The sequence below is a fragment of the Oncorhynchus gorbuscha genome, linkage group LG09 (assembly GCF_021184085.1).
Source record: "Oncorhynchus gorbuscha isolate QuinsamMale2020 ecotype Even-year linkage group LG09, OgorEven_v1.0, whole genome shotgun sequence".
NCBI classification, from domain to species: Eukaryota; Metazoa; Chordata; class Actinopteri; order Salmoniformes; family Salmonidae; genus Oncorhynchus; species Oncorhynchus gorbuscha.
Window position 1 is genome coordinate 65,503,477 of NC_060181.1, and position 14,157 is coordinate 65,517,633.

General features: G+C 41.9%; 1 protein-coding gene across 3 annotated transcripts in view; it reads right to left on the reverse strand.

Moving 5' to 3' along the window:
• LOC124043955 (NEDD8-conjugating enzyme UBE2F) overlaps positions 1 to 14,157 on the reverse strand; it is a 91,487-nt gene that overhangs the window by 20,760 nt on the left and 56,570 nt on the right. For all 3 annotated transcript variants that reach the window (XM_046363134.1, XM_046363137.1, XM_046363135.1), the window contains one exon: positions 2,066 to 2,098. In XM_046363134.1, coding sequence (XP_046219090.1) covers positions 2,066 to 2,098 — 33 coding nt within the window. The remainder of the gene's footprint in view (positions 1 to 2,065; positions 2,099 to 14,157) is intronic.

Consider the following 14,157-nt stretch of genomic DNA (forward strand, 5'->3'; position numbering starts at 1 on the left):
ATGACTGAGCATCAGGCTACATCATCATTGTGGGAAGCAGCCAGGAGAGGAGCGAAAGAGATGCTATCAACCCAATCAACCAAGCAACAACAGTCGCTTACTGGAACACTTAACACGCTCATTCTCCTTACCTACCTGCTTTCTCCTCAATGTTCACAGAAAATGCTTGGGGAATTGCTCATAAAAACAGCTTTGTATGGTTTTATAAAAATAAAAAAAGATAGGCTTTACAGTAACAACTCAGTCTATACCTGTTTTCATAAGCATAGAAACACATTTGAACATACAATGCTTTTGGAAAGTATTCAGACCCCTAGACTTTTTTCACATTTTGTTAAGTTACAGCCTTATTCTAAAATGGATTACATTGATTTTTTCCCCCCTCATCAATCTACACACAATAGCACATAATAACAAAAGCAGTTTTTTAGAATTTTGTGGAAAAAAATCAAATAAAACTGAAATATCACATTTACATAAGTATTCAGACCCTTTACTTAGTACTTTGTTGAACCACCTTTGGCAGTGATTACAGCCTCAACTCTTCTTGGGTATGACGCTACAAGCGTGGCACAGCTGTATTTGGGGGTTTTCTCGCATTCTTCTCTGTAGATTCTCTCAAGCTCTGTCAAGTTGGATGGGGAGCAATGCTGTACAACTATTTTCAGGTCTCTCCAGTGATGTGCGATCAGGCTCTAACTGGGCCACTCAAAGACATTTAGACTTGTCCCGAAGCCACTCCTGCGTTGTCTTGGCGGTGTGCTTAGGGTCGTTGTCCTGCTGGAAGGTGAACCTTTGCTCCAGTCTGAGGTCGTAAGCACTCTGGAGCAGGTTTTCATCATCTCTCTGTACTTTGCTCCTTTCATATTTCCCCTCAACCCTGACTAGTCTCCCAGTCCCTGCCGCTGAAAAACATCCCCGCAGCATGATGCTGCCACCATCATGCTTCGCCGTAGGGATTGTGGTTTCAACCAGATGTGACACTTGGCATTCAGGATAAAGAGTTCAATCTTGGTTTCATCAGACCAGAGAATCTTGGGGCAGCAGATAGCCTGGTGGTTAGAGCATTGGGCCAGTAACCGAAAGGTAGCTAGATCGAATCCCCGAGCTGAAAAGGTAAAAATATGTATTTCTGCCCCTGAAAAGGGCCGTTATTAACCCACTCTTCCTAGGCCATCATTGTAAATAAGAATTTGTTCTTAAATGTCTTCTCTAGTTAAAGAAACATTAAATACATAAATACAAAACCGTCAGAGTCTTTAGGTGCCTTTTGGCAAACTGCAAGCAGGCTGTCATTCACTGTAGTGGCTTCCGTCTGTTCACCCTCCCATAAAGTGCTGCAGAGATGGTTATCATTCTGGAAGGTTCTCCCATCTTCACAAAGGAACTCTAGAGCTCTGTCAGAGTGACCTCCCTGACCAAGGCCCTTCTCCTCCGATTGCTCAGTTTGGCTGGGCAGCCAGCTCTAGGAAGAGTTTTGGTGGTTCCATACTTCTTCCATTTAAGAATTATGGAGGCCACTGTGTTCTTGGGGACCTTCAATGCTGCAGAAATATTTTGGTACCCTTTCCCAGATCTGTGCCTCGACACAATCCTGTTTCGGAGCTCTGCGGACAATTCATTTGACCTCATGGCTTGGTTTTTGCTCTGATAACTGTGGGACAATATATTATAGACAGGTGTGTGCCTTTCCAAGTCATGTCCAATATATTGAATATACTACAGGTGGACTCCAAGTTGTAGAAACACCTCAAGGATGATCAATGGAAACAGGATGAACTTGAGCTCAATTTCGAGTCTCATGAGCTCAATTTCAAGTCCCACAGCAAAGGTTCTGAATACTTATGTAAATAAGTAATAATAATAATTTGTTTTTTATTTTAATAAAATGTGCAAAAATGTCCCCCCAAAAATCCTGTATTGTCATTATGGGGTAATGTGTGTAGATTGCTGAGGATTCTTCTTTTTTTATAATTTTTTTTACTTAATCCATTTTAGAATAAGGCTGTAATGTAACAAGAAATTGTAGATGTCAAATAGTTTTGATTAAAAAAAAGGTACTTACAGTAAACAAGGAGTTCAATCCCCAGACGACATCCTGAAAGACACAGAAGCAACAGACAAAACATCAGCAGACATCCATAGATCATCATAGTTGTATGTCCCATTAAAAGTCAAACTAAAACTTGTCAGTAATAACCAGGCCAAATCGGTGAACTTTTTTGAGCCAACAAATTAACACAAACAAAATCGTTGAATGCCCTAATTGGATATCATCTGATTAGTTCTATTGTATCTAATGAAGATGGAACATTTTCTGATTATGCAAGTGGTTTGCCCCTGGGAACGTATTAGGCAAATATCCACAGAAAAACACAGAAGAACAGTATGATGGGTAGTCATTAACATATATATTTTGAGGACATAATTATTATTATTTTTTTTTGTAAAAAAGAGGACACTGGCTCTTTTAATTGAGCGTCTCCGTCTTTGCAAAGGGTGTGTTAATTCATGAATCATTAAACATAATGAGATGTCGACGGGCGACGTGTAAACAATTACCCTTACAAAATAACTCTTAATGTATTAATGTATGCTAGCTTCACTTCGAGGACGTCAGTGTGGACATTCAACTCTATTCCCCTGCCAACTGATAATGCCATAGACTTGTGCCACATGGAGGTTTAATACGTATTGACACATTCTGGAGAATAAACAAACTGATGGGGGGGAAACAACATGTTTTTGTTTTCTATTTAGTTGTCAGTTGGCTATGAGCTGAGATTTGTGAGGAAAATAATGATCCAAAGCCCTGTCCAGTTCCAAACGTATTTGTTTGAGTAACAGGGTTAACATGAAGACACTCCTCAGGGAATGAAAGGGTCAAATATAGTGTACTCCACAGGGAGTCATAAGGTTAAATCAAGAACACTCGGTTAAATCAAGTAGACCCCACAGGGAGTGATGTACGGGATCAATATCAAGCCAAATGTATTGTGAACACACAGCATGCATTTTGTATGTGTATCATGATCTGTACAAATGAGTAGCATTGCACAAATGTAAATCACTATCCACAAACAAACCCCTTTTGATTTGTATTTGTAAATCGATATATTGCATTCCAAAAAAAGTATACCTGCAGGTATGCAGGTCATTTCCAAGGGTCTTAATTAAAATGACTGGCATAAAGATTTGCTCATAGGAGAGATATGCGCAAACATGACAGATATGGCAAACCTGCAAATCCATATTTGGAAGCGCTTAGGTCACCTGACTTTTGGCAGGAATTTAACAACAAGAAAATGAATGTTCTCACGCTTAGAAAGGGACTTGAATTAATTGAAAAAAATGTGTACCCGTAGAAGCGATTTCTATAAAATCGCTGGCAGCCTCTCATTCGGCCATGTTGATACCTTCCTTTCAAGGCTGTAGAAATTATAGTGTGGTAGCCATAATATGTTAACCACTAAGTCCAACGTAAATAATTGAAACCCTAGCCCTATATTACTCTATATTTGCAACACTATTGCGGTGTACAGTTGTATTAGCTGGCCCAAATAGTTGAATTAGTTGGCCTGATTTTTACCGGATTTTTACATTTGTGGATTGGTGCTTATTTATACAGATCATGATACACGAATACAAAATGCATGCTGTGTGTTCAATACATTTGGCTTGATATTGATGGGGTTAAACCAAAGACAGCCAATGCATTGAAGGGGAGGATGAGAATGAAAGGCTCATTAGAACAAGGAAACACTACTGGTAATGGATACCGACCCTAACGGCGATTTCTAATGGTAGTAAGTACACATTGTTTTCTGCGAGGCCTATATCTGCTTTTCAAAGGCGATGGGCCCAATTTGCTCTTATCACTTTGCCATTTCATTATAAAATAAAGGATGGTGCCATCCAAAAGCAGAAGACAATTGATTGCAAGTGAAGAAATAAACGTACTTGGGAAAAAAACAAATATTTTCCTGGGCTGTGATGCAAACTGCAGTGCTGGCAGAGGCCATGTTTGACAGTTGGTGGATTTGCATTTAAATGAAATATAGTCAATACCTTTCTCTACAGGACCTGCCCTCTATTTTAAGGATCTTATATCTCCATACGGTTGATCCTCCCCCCATCTGGGATATTTTTTTTCTTGACCTTGAAACAACTACTGTGCATAATTAGCCTGATGTTTAAATGCCTTACAAATATCTGACTGGATTCTAATGCAGGACCCACAGCTTGATGTAGACCATGAGAAATAACAATAAACGGGAGGAGTGGCCTATGACTTGTTACCAATGCACCGTCCATCAGATAGCCTACCGTATCCGTTTAGAATGATGAATAAGAGAATCAACACACATTAACAAATAGGAAGACAGTCACCAGTCATTGCTCTTCCTCTGTTCCTGTTATTTCTAAGGTGATATCCTACAGGGAAACTAACCCGCACTAACAAAGTGATAACGATAACATAACAACTTGCATAAGCCAAAAGGAGTCTATTTTCAGTGAATAGTGAGACCGTGGGAGAAATTGTGGAGGAGGAAGAACTGAGGTTATGAAAGAGAAATGAGAGCACTTTATATTGGCAGAAGTAAGTGTTGGGCATGTGAGTGGTGAATAGGATGGATAGACAAATTAGGAAAAACTATTTTTGCCAGGCATGCTGTCGCTCCAAAATGATTCAAGTATGCTGTCTTTGTGTGTGAGATAGGCATACACACACATTTAGCTTTGTTTATCTATTTGCACAGATGTTGTGCGTCTGAGTGACTGTGTTCATGTGTACAGTCAGTGGTGTAAAGTACTTAAGTTAAACTACTTTTAAATACTACTTAAGTCGTTTTTTTGGGTGCATCTATAATCAACCATTTATATTTTTGACAACTTTTACTCCACTACATTCCTAAAGAAAATTATGTTCTTTTTACTCCTTACATTTTCCCTGGCACCCAAAAGTACTTGTTTAAGAACAGGAAAATGGTCTAATTCACACAGTAATCAAGAGAACATCCCTGGTCATCTCTACTGCCTCTGATTTGGCAGACTCACTAAACACAAATGCTTTGTTTGTAAATTATGTCTTAGTGTTGAACTGTGCCCCTGGCTATCTGTAAATAAAAAAAAACAAGAAAATTGTGTTGTCTGGTTTGCTTAATATTATACATTTAAAATGATTTATACTTTTACTTTTGATACTTAAGTACATTTAAAACCAAATACTTTTAGACTTTTACTCAAATAGTAATTTACTGGGTGACCTTCACTTGAGTCATTATCTTTTACGGTATATTTACTTTTCCTCAAGTATGACAATTTGATACTTTTTTCCCCCACCGTCAGAAAGTAATCATACCCCTTTTGACTTAAACATTTTGATCTGTTACAACTTGAATTGAAAATGGATTAAATATAATTCTCACCCATCTACACACAATACCACATAATGAGAAGGTGACCACATGTATTTAGAGATTTCTGAAAAACGTATTGAAAATAAAATAGAGAAATCTAATTTACAGTGCATTTGGAAAGTATTCAGACCCCTTGACTTTTTCCACATTTTGTTACGTTACAGCCTTATCCTAAAATTGAGGTTTGTAGGCCTCCTTGCTCGCTTTTTCAGTTCTGCCCACACATTTTCTATGGCTTTGTCATGGCCACTCCAATACCTTGACTTTGTTGTCCTTAAGCCATTTTGCCACAACTTTGGAAGTATGCTTGGGGTCATTGTCCATTTGGAAGACCCATTTGCAAACAATCAGTAACTTCCTGACTGAAGTCTTGAGATGTTGCTTCAATATATCCACAATTTTCCTACCTTCACGATGTCATCTATTTAGTGAAGTACACCAGTCTCTCCTGCAGCAAATCATCCCCACAACATGATGCTGCTTCACGGTTGGGATGGTGTTCTTCGGCTTGCAAGCCTCCCCCTTTTTCCTCTAAGCATAAAGATGGTCATTATGGCCAAACAGTTTTAATTTTGTTTCATCAGACCAGAGGACATTTCTCCCAAAAATACTATCTTTGTACCCATGTGCAGTTGCAAACCGTAGTCTGGCTTTTTTAGCAGTGGCTTCTTCCTTGCTGAGCGGCGGCCTTTCAGGTTATGTTGATATAGGACTCGTTTTACTGTGGATATAGACACTTTTGTACCGGTTTCCTCCAGCATCTTCACAAGGTCCTTTGCTGTTGTTCTGGGATTGATTTGCACTTTTCGCACCAAAGTATGTTAATCTCTAGGAGACAGACTGAGTCCTCTTCCTGAGCGGTATGACAGCTGCGTGGTCCCATGGTGTTTATACATGTGAACTATTATTTGTACTGATGAACGTTGTACCTTCAGGCGTTTGGAAATTGCTCTCAAGGATGAACCAGATTTGTGGAGGTCTACAATTGTTTTTCTGGGGTCTTGGCTGATTTTTTAAAGATTTTCACTGAGTTTGAAGGTAGGCCTTCAAATACATCCACAGGTACACCTCCGATTGACTCAAATTATGCCAATCAGAAGCTTCTAAAGCCATGACATAATTTTCTGGAATGTGATTTTCTGGATTTTTGTTTTAGATTCCGTCTCTCACAGTTGAAGTGTACCTATGATAAAAGTTACAGACCTCTACATACTTTGTAAGTAAGAAAACCTGCATAAATTGTCAGTGTATCAAATACTTGTTCTCCCCCCTGTAACTATTCAGACCCTTTGCTATGAGACTTGAAATTGAGCTCAGGTGTATCCTGTTTTTATTGATCATCCTTGAAAGTTTCTACAACTTGATCGGAGTCCACCTGTGCTAAATCCAATTTATTGGACATGATTTGGAAAGGCACACACATAAGGTCCCACGGTTGACAGTGCATGTCAGAGCAAAAACTAAGCCACGAGGTCGAAGGAATTGTCCGTAGACCTCCGAGACAGGATTGTGTCGTGGCACAGCTCTGGGGAAGGGTACCAAAAAAAGTATTGAAAGTCCAAGAACACAGTGGTATCCATCATTCTTAAATGGAAGAAGTTTGGAACCACCAAGACTCTTCCTAGAGCTGGCAGCCCGGCCAAAATGAGCAATTGGGGGAGAAGGGCCTTGGTCAGGGAGGTGACCAAGAACCCAATGGTCACTCTGACAGAGCTCCAAAGTTCCTATGTGGAGATGAGAGAACCTTCTAGAAGGACAACCATCTCTGCAGCACTCCACCAATCAGGCCTTTATGGTAGAGTGGCAAAACGGAAGCCACTCCTCAGTAAAACGCACATGACAGTCCACTTGGAATTTGCCAAAAGGCACCTAAAGGACTCTGACCATGAGAAACATGATTCTCTGGTCAGATGAGACCAAGATTGAACTCTTTGGCCTGAATTCCAAGCGTCATGTCTGGAGGAAACCTGGCACCATCCCCACGGTGAAGCATGCTGTGGGTATGTTTTTCAGCGGCAGGGACTGGGAGACTAGTCACGATCGAGGGAAAGATTAACAGAGCAAAGTACAGAGAGATCCTTGATGAAAACCTGCTCCAGAGCACTCAGGACCTCAGACTGGGGCCAAGGTTCACCAACGACCCTAAGCACACAACCAAGACAACGCAGTGGCTTCGGGACAAGACTCAATGTCCTTGATTGGCCCAGCCAGAGCCCGGACTTGAATCTGATCAAACATCTCTGAGAGTCCTGAAAATTGCTGTTCAGCGATGCTCCCCATCCAAAAGCGATTCAACAAAGTACTGAGTAAAGGGTTTGCATACTTATGTAAACATGATATCAGTTTATGTTAAATACATTTTTTATGTTTTTTCTTTGTCATGATTGGGTATTGTGTGTAGATTGAGGGGAAAAAAAACAATTGAATTCATTTTAGAATATGGCCATAACGTAACATAATGTGTAAAAGGTCAAGGGTCGAATGAACTGTACTTAAGTATTCACACCCCTGTGCTATGATACTACAAATTGAGCACAGGTGCCTCCAATTTCCTTTTATCATCATTGAGATGTCACTACAACTTGATTTGAGTCCACTGGTGGCCAATTCAATTGTTTGGACATGAGAAAACACAATACAAGCTCCCACAGCTGACAGTGCATGTCAGAGAAGAAACTACACCATGATGTCCAAGGAACTGTCCATAGATCTCTGAGGGAAGGGTATACAACTATTTCTAGTGTTGAAGGTTTCCCAAGAGCACAGTGGTCTCCATCATTGGGAAATATAAAAAAATATGGAACTACACAGACCTGCCTAGACCTGTCTGTAAGGCCAAACTGAGCAACCAGGCAAGAAGGACCTTGCACAGGGAGGTGATCAAGAACCCAATGGCCACTCTGACAGAACTACGGAGTTTCTTGGCTGAGATGGGAGAAATTGCCAGAAGGTCAACAATCTCCACAGCTCTTTACCAATCTGGGGCCGGATTCACAAAACCTTGTTAAGAAGACATTTCTTCTTAGTTGAGCAAAGTTGCTATTTCTCAATAAAGTTATTGGAAATGTTCTTAAGGTTTATCCTAAGTTTCTTCCGAAGAAAAAAGTTAAGAAATGGGATTCTTAAAAATAATGCTTTAGTATTTCTTCTTGGAAATGTACTTAACTTTAGGACAACTAAACCCTTGTCATGAGACAAATGGATACTTTTGTAACCATGAACGTTTTCTTGTGCCACAGACACAGTTGGTTACCGAATATTTAAATTCAGCCACAACACAAATGATCTCGATAGCTACATTACATTACATTTAAGTCATTTAGCAGACGCTCTTATCCAGAGCGACTTACAAATTGGTGCATTCACCTTATGACATCCAGTGGAACAGTCACTTTACAATAGTGCATCTAAATCTTAAAGGGGGGGGGGTGAGAGGGATTACTTATCCTATCCTAGGTATTCCTTAAAGAGGTGGGGTTTCAGGTGTCTCCGGAAGGTGGTGATTGACTCCGCTGTCCTGGCGTCGTGAGGGAGTTTGTTCCACCATTGGGGGGGCCAGAGCAGCGAACAGTTTTGACTGGGCTGAGCGGGAGCTGTACTTCCTCAGTGGTAGGGAGGCGAGCAGGCCAGAGGTGGATGAACGCAGTGCCCTTGTTTGGGTGTAGGGCCTGATCAGAGCCTGGAGGTACTGAGGTGCCGTTCCCCTCACAGCTCCGTAGGCAAGCACCAGTAATTAACAATATATTACAATATTCTAGAAGTGTTAAATAGCTAGTGCTATCTCGTCAATTTGCAAAGAAAACTTGGCCAACGTTGAAGTCGTTAGCTATTTTGGCTATAATATCTTTACACGTCAGCTAGCTAACGCAGCTAACTAACTTACCAGTCGCACAGTCCCTCTACCACCATTTCATGATGGACGTCACTTTCTCCTCCAGCTGGTCCACATGAATGGTCTGTCAGCTCCCTTCTTAGCAGCCGACTTGATGTCGGACCACTTCTTTACGGCGTCACTGTCCCTTGCCATACCCCTGACGGCAGAGACGGACTCTGCAACTCACACCGATCCGTTGTTTTTGGTCTGCAGTGACCCCGCAGTTAGAGTCTCCCCAGCAGCAACCTTTTCCTGGCTGCTATTTCCTCCACCATCACTTCAAAAATCTTTTCTTGGTTATCCATTTTTGATTTTGACATCGCTAGTCTGATGGCTGTATGTGAAAATATAACGAAATAACCAAATCCAATCATTCCTGTCACATAGGGTTATTTATTGGTTTCAAGCACATCACTAACGTCAATGCCACATAAGAAGATATTGACGACGTTCCTAAAAAAAAAAAACGAATTCCTAAGAACATTTTGAGGAATTGCATTTACGAACTCTTATGAACTTCTTATGTTTTTTCATAAGTAATGTTTTGTGAATCCGGCCCCTGGGCTTCATTGGAGAGTGCCAGACGGAAGCCACACCTGAGAAAAAAGGCACAACAGTACACCAGGAGTTTGCAAAAAGGCACGGGAAAGACTTCGACTATAAGGCAAAAGATTATGTGGTCCTATGAGAGAAAAATTGAACTCTTTGGCCTGAATGCAAAGCGCTATATATCTGGAGAAAAAGAAACAGACACAGCTCATTACATGTCAAACACCATCCCTACCGTGAAGCATGGTGGTGGCAGCATCATGCTATGGGGATGCTTTCCAGAGGCAGGGACTCAGACTGGTCAGGATAGAGTTGGCAATGAATGGAGCCAAATGCAGGCAAATCCTTGAGGATAAGCTGCTTTAGAGTGCAAATGACAATAGACTGGGCCCAAGATTTACGTTCCAAGAGGATAATGACCCCAAACATACAGCCAAAGCAACGCTAGAATGGCTTCAGAACAAGAAAGTTCTTGAGCGGCCCAGACAAAGCCCCGACTTGAATCCCATTGAAAATCCATGGAAAGACATGAAGATTGCTGTTCCCCGGAGGTCACCATCTAATTTAACAGAGCTTGAGAAAATCTGCAGGGAAGAATGAGAAAAAAAATATCCCCAAATACAGATGCGCAAAGCTGATAAAAACATACTAAAAGCCACCTAAGGTGCTTCTGCCAAGATATGACTAAGGGGTGTAATTACTTATGTAAATGAGATACAGACCTATTTCCTTTTCAATATATATCCAAACATTTCTAAAAACATGTTTTTACTTTGTCATTGTGGGGTATTGTGTGTAGATGGGTGAGAAACATTTAATCCATTTTGAATTCAGGCTGTAACAACATAATGTGGAATAAGTCAAGGGGTATGAATACTTTCGGAAGGCACTGTGTGTGTGTGTGTGTGTGTGTGTGTGTGTGTGTGTGTGTGTGTGTGTGTGTGTGTGTGTGTGTGTGTGTGTGTGTGTGTGTGTGTGTGTGTGTGTGTGTGTGTGTGTGTGTGTGTGTGTGTGTGTGTGAGCTGCATGGTCGAGGAGAGGAAAGGTGACAGTAGCTGCGTGGGTTGGAGCTGTGCTGCACAGGAGAGGTGACAGCGTAAGAGGGACAGTGTCACCCTCTCCACAACACAACACACTTATCATAGAGAATGCCCCAGGCCAACTTCTACAATACAAAAAAAGCTTCAATTTTCTTTACCTGCTCTCTTCTAGAATTAGTTTGACCTTCATTTAAAGCAACCTGGTAGGACTGCAAAGTAACAATATACACTTCTGTCTACCGCAACTACCTGATAAAAGGTGTATGTCGCTCTAGTGAAATCAATTTCTCATCATTCTTTAGCACACATGAGGGGGAGTACAAGGCAGTGGTCAAGGGTAAAACTCTCACCAAACACAATCAAGACCCTCTCTCACACACACACCCTCCTCTCTTTACAGTGTGTAGGCTGGAATAATCAGAGGAAAACATTTTACCCTAGTCTGTTATTAGACGTTTGAGTTCCGGGTCACAGAACAAAGTCAAAACTCACAGTAGACTACAGGTTCAGAGAGAGGGCCAGTGATCCATACTGTATTGATTGGTGGGGTACAGTGGGAGAGTGGTGCAGAGAGTAGCAGGGAAAAGTGCTGGACAGAGGGAGATAGCAGGGTGCTCAACAGAGGTATAAACTCCCAAACAGTGCACCCGAGGCTAGGGTTAGGATGTACTGTATGGATGAACAGTCTGAGGGCTTTATTATACAAAATCTGCTAACCTGGATGTTCCAAAACAGCACTTGCTTGGATTCATCTACCCAACAAGACAGTGTTAGTGTGTGTGTGTGTGTCATCCAGCACCCCCTCTCTCCCCCACAGTGGTTAAAACAGTCAGGTGCAGTCCTCTCATACACTCTCAATGCTCATCGACAAGGGACATAGGATATTGGCCTGTCAATAACTAGGGATGTGACAAATGTACAATTTGTCTTAACATTTAAACTGCCATTTTTTCCTGTTTAACTCATAAGACTCTCGTAAGCCTCGTCTAAGCAGGGGGATGTGGGGTTATACTAAGCTATATGGAATTGTTTTAAGAAGGTCATACCAAAGATAAATTTGCTATTTGATTTGGAATTTTAAGACCCCTTGAAGTTAAAAACAGTTTGGACACACCTACTCATTCAAGGGTTTGTCTTTATTTGTATAATTTTCTACATTGTAGAATAATGGTGAAGACATCACAACTATGAAATAACACATTTGGAATCATGTAGTAACCATAAAAAGTGTTAAACAAATCAAAATATATTTTAGATTCTTCAAAGTAGCCACCCGTGGTCTTGTAGACAGCTTTGCACACTCTTTTGACAGAGGCCTGGGGCCGTTCTAGAGCAAAACAACCAACATGTACGTGTTTGTGAGAGTCTCTCACCTTTCCACAAAGGGGTCATATTAGTGTGTTGACCAAACTGTTCGGATGCTATAGATAGAAGTTGGCAGATCAGCTGTACCGAGTACCGAGACACTTGTGGGGGTCGTAGAGCAAAAACTGCAAAAAAACTTTGCGTTCGTGAGAGTCTCGCTCATAGAGGGGTCAATAGAGGGATCGTAATATTTTGTAGGCTAAACCATTCAGATGTTACAGACGATTTTGACAAACACCATTCTAGCTCGGTCACCTTTCACTGCCGACGTAGAAGCGCGTTACATCCAATGCAAAAAAACACATAGGAATTGATTTATTATGGCGATTAGATTTCCGCGGGGGCGTGGACATTGATGTTAGGGGGTTAAAACGATAAATCATAAAATGACATGTGAATTCACAATGCAGATATGGTCCTGAGTATGACAGCTAGGGTGTGATGCAGTTCAATCTACTGCAGTCCTGGCTACCAAACAGCTGCTGTCCCCCATCCACTCAGCAATGATGGTGATTAATGATGCTTTTTGGTTCTCTGCTGCCTCTCCATGTTCTCAATGGTCAGTACATGGGACTTCATGCCCCACTTCTCATCAATGTGATGGCTCGTTGCAGTGCAGCGTGTTCATAGACGTCCAACAATCTGTTAACACCACGTATGGTGTTTGAGAGCTCGCACTTTGTACTTGCAGACCAATCATAGTACAATTTCTCCACCCGGGACATCACGTAGCATCTTGTAGTCTGGTTCTAGATATGCCATCAGCGCCCATTGAAGCCGACATGCTCTACCATTGACAATGGCTGCAAATCAACTGCAATAATTTCAGTAATCAGCGCTGTGATTTTCTCACGCCATCCCTTTTCGCACTTGTTTGTGTGAAAAACCTGTCTAACGTCTGTTGTTGGGGGGGGGGCCTGCGCTGCTGCCAGCAATGGCTGGGGTCCCATGGTGCCTCCCTTTCAGATGGTTAAGCTACCACTGTAGCTCAATTCCACCTCGCAAAGTTTGCATTTCACCACCTTTTCATTTAAGTTCTCTAAGTATTGCCATACAGGACATCGCTGCCGTCACTTCCCTATCTCACTTTCTGCCATTATTATTGTTAAAGATATGTAACGTGTAGAGCGCTTTATATCCATGGAAAATCATTTGATATATGCATATCTCCTCCTACCATGACAGCGTTGTTGCGTTAGGGTGGCAGGTACAAATCAGCTGGGCTTGACAATCTGGACCCTCTATTTCTGAAACTATCCGCCGCCATTGTCGCAACCCCTATTACCAGCCTGTTCAACCTCTTTCATATCGTCTGAGATCCCCAAGGATTGGAAAGCTGCCGCAGTCATCCTCCTCTTCAAAGGGGGAGACACCCTGGACCCAAACTGTTACAGACCTATATCCATCCTGCCCTGCCTATCTAAGGTCTTCGAAAGCCAAGTCAACAAACAGGTAACTGACCATCTCAAATCCCACCGTACCTTCTCCGCTGTGCAATCTGGTTTCCGAGCCGGTCACGGGTGCACCTCAGCCACGCTTAAGGTACTAAACGATATCATAATCGGCATCGATAAAAGACAGTACTGTGCAGCCGTCTTCATCGATCTTGCCAAGGCTTTCGACTCTGTCAATCACCATAATCTTATCGGCAGACTCAGTAGCCTCGGTTTTTCGGATGACTGCCTTGCCTGGTTCACCAATTACTTTGCAGACAGAGTTCAGTGTGTCAAATCGGAGGGCATGCTGTCCGGTCCTCTGGCAGTTTCTATGGGGGTGCCACAGGGTTCAATCCTCGGGCCGACTCTTTTCTCTGTATATATCAATGATGTTGCTCTTGCTGCGGGCGATTCCCTGATCCACCTCTACGCAGACGACACCATTCTATATACTTCCGGCCCGTCCTTGGACA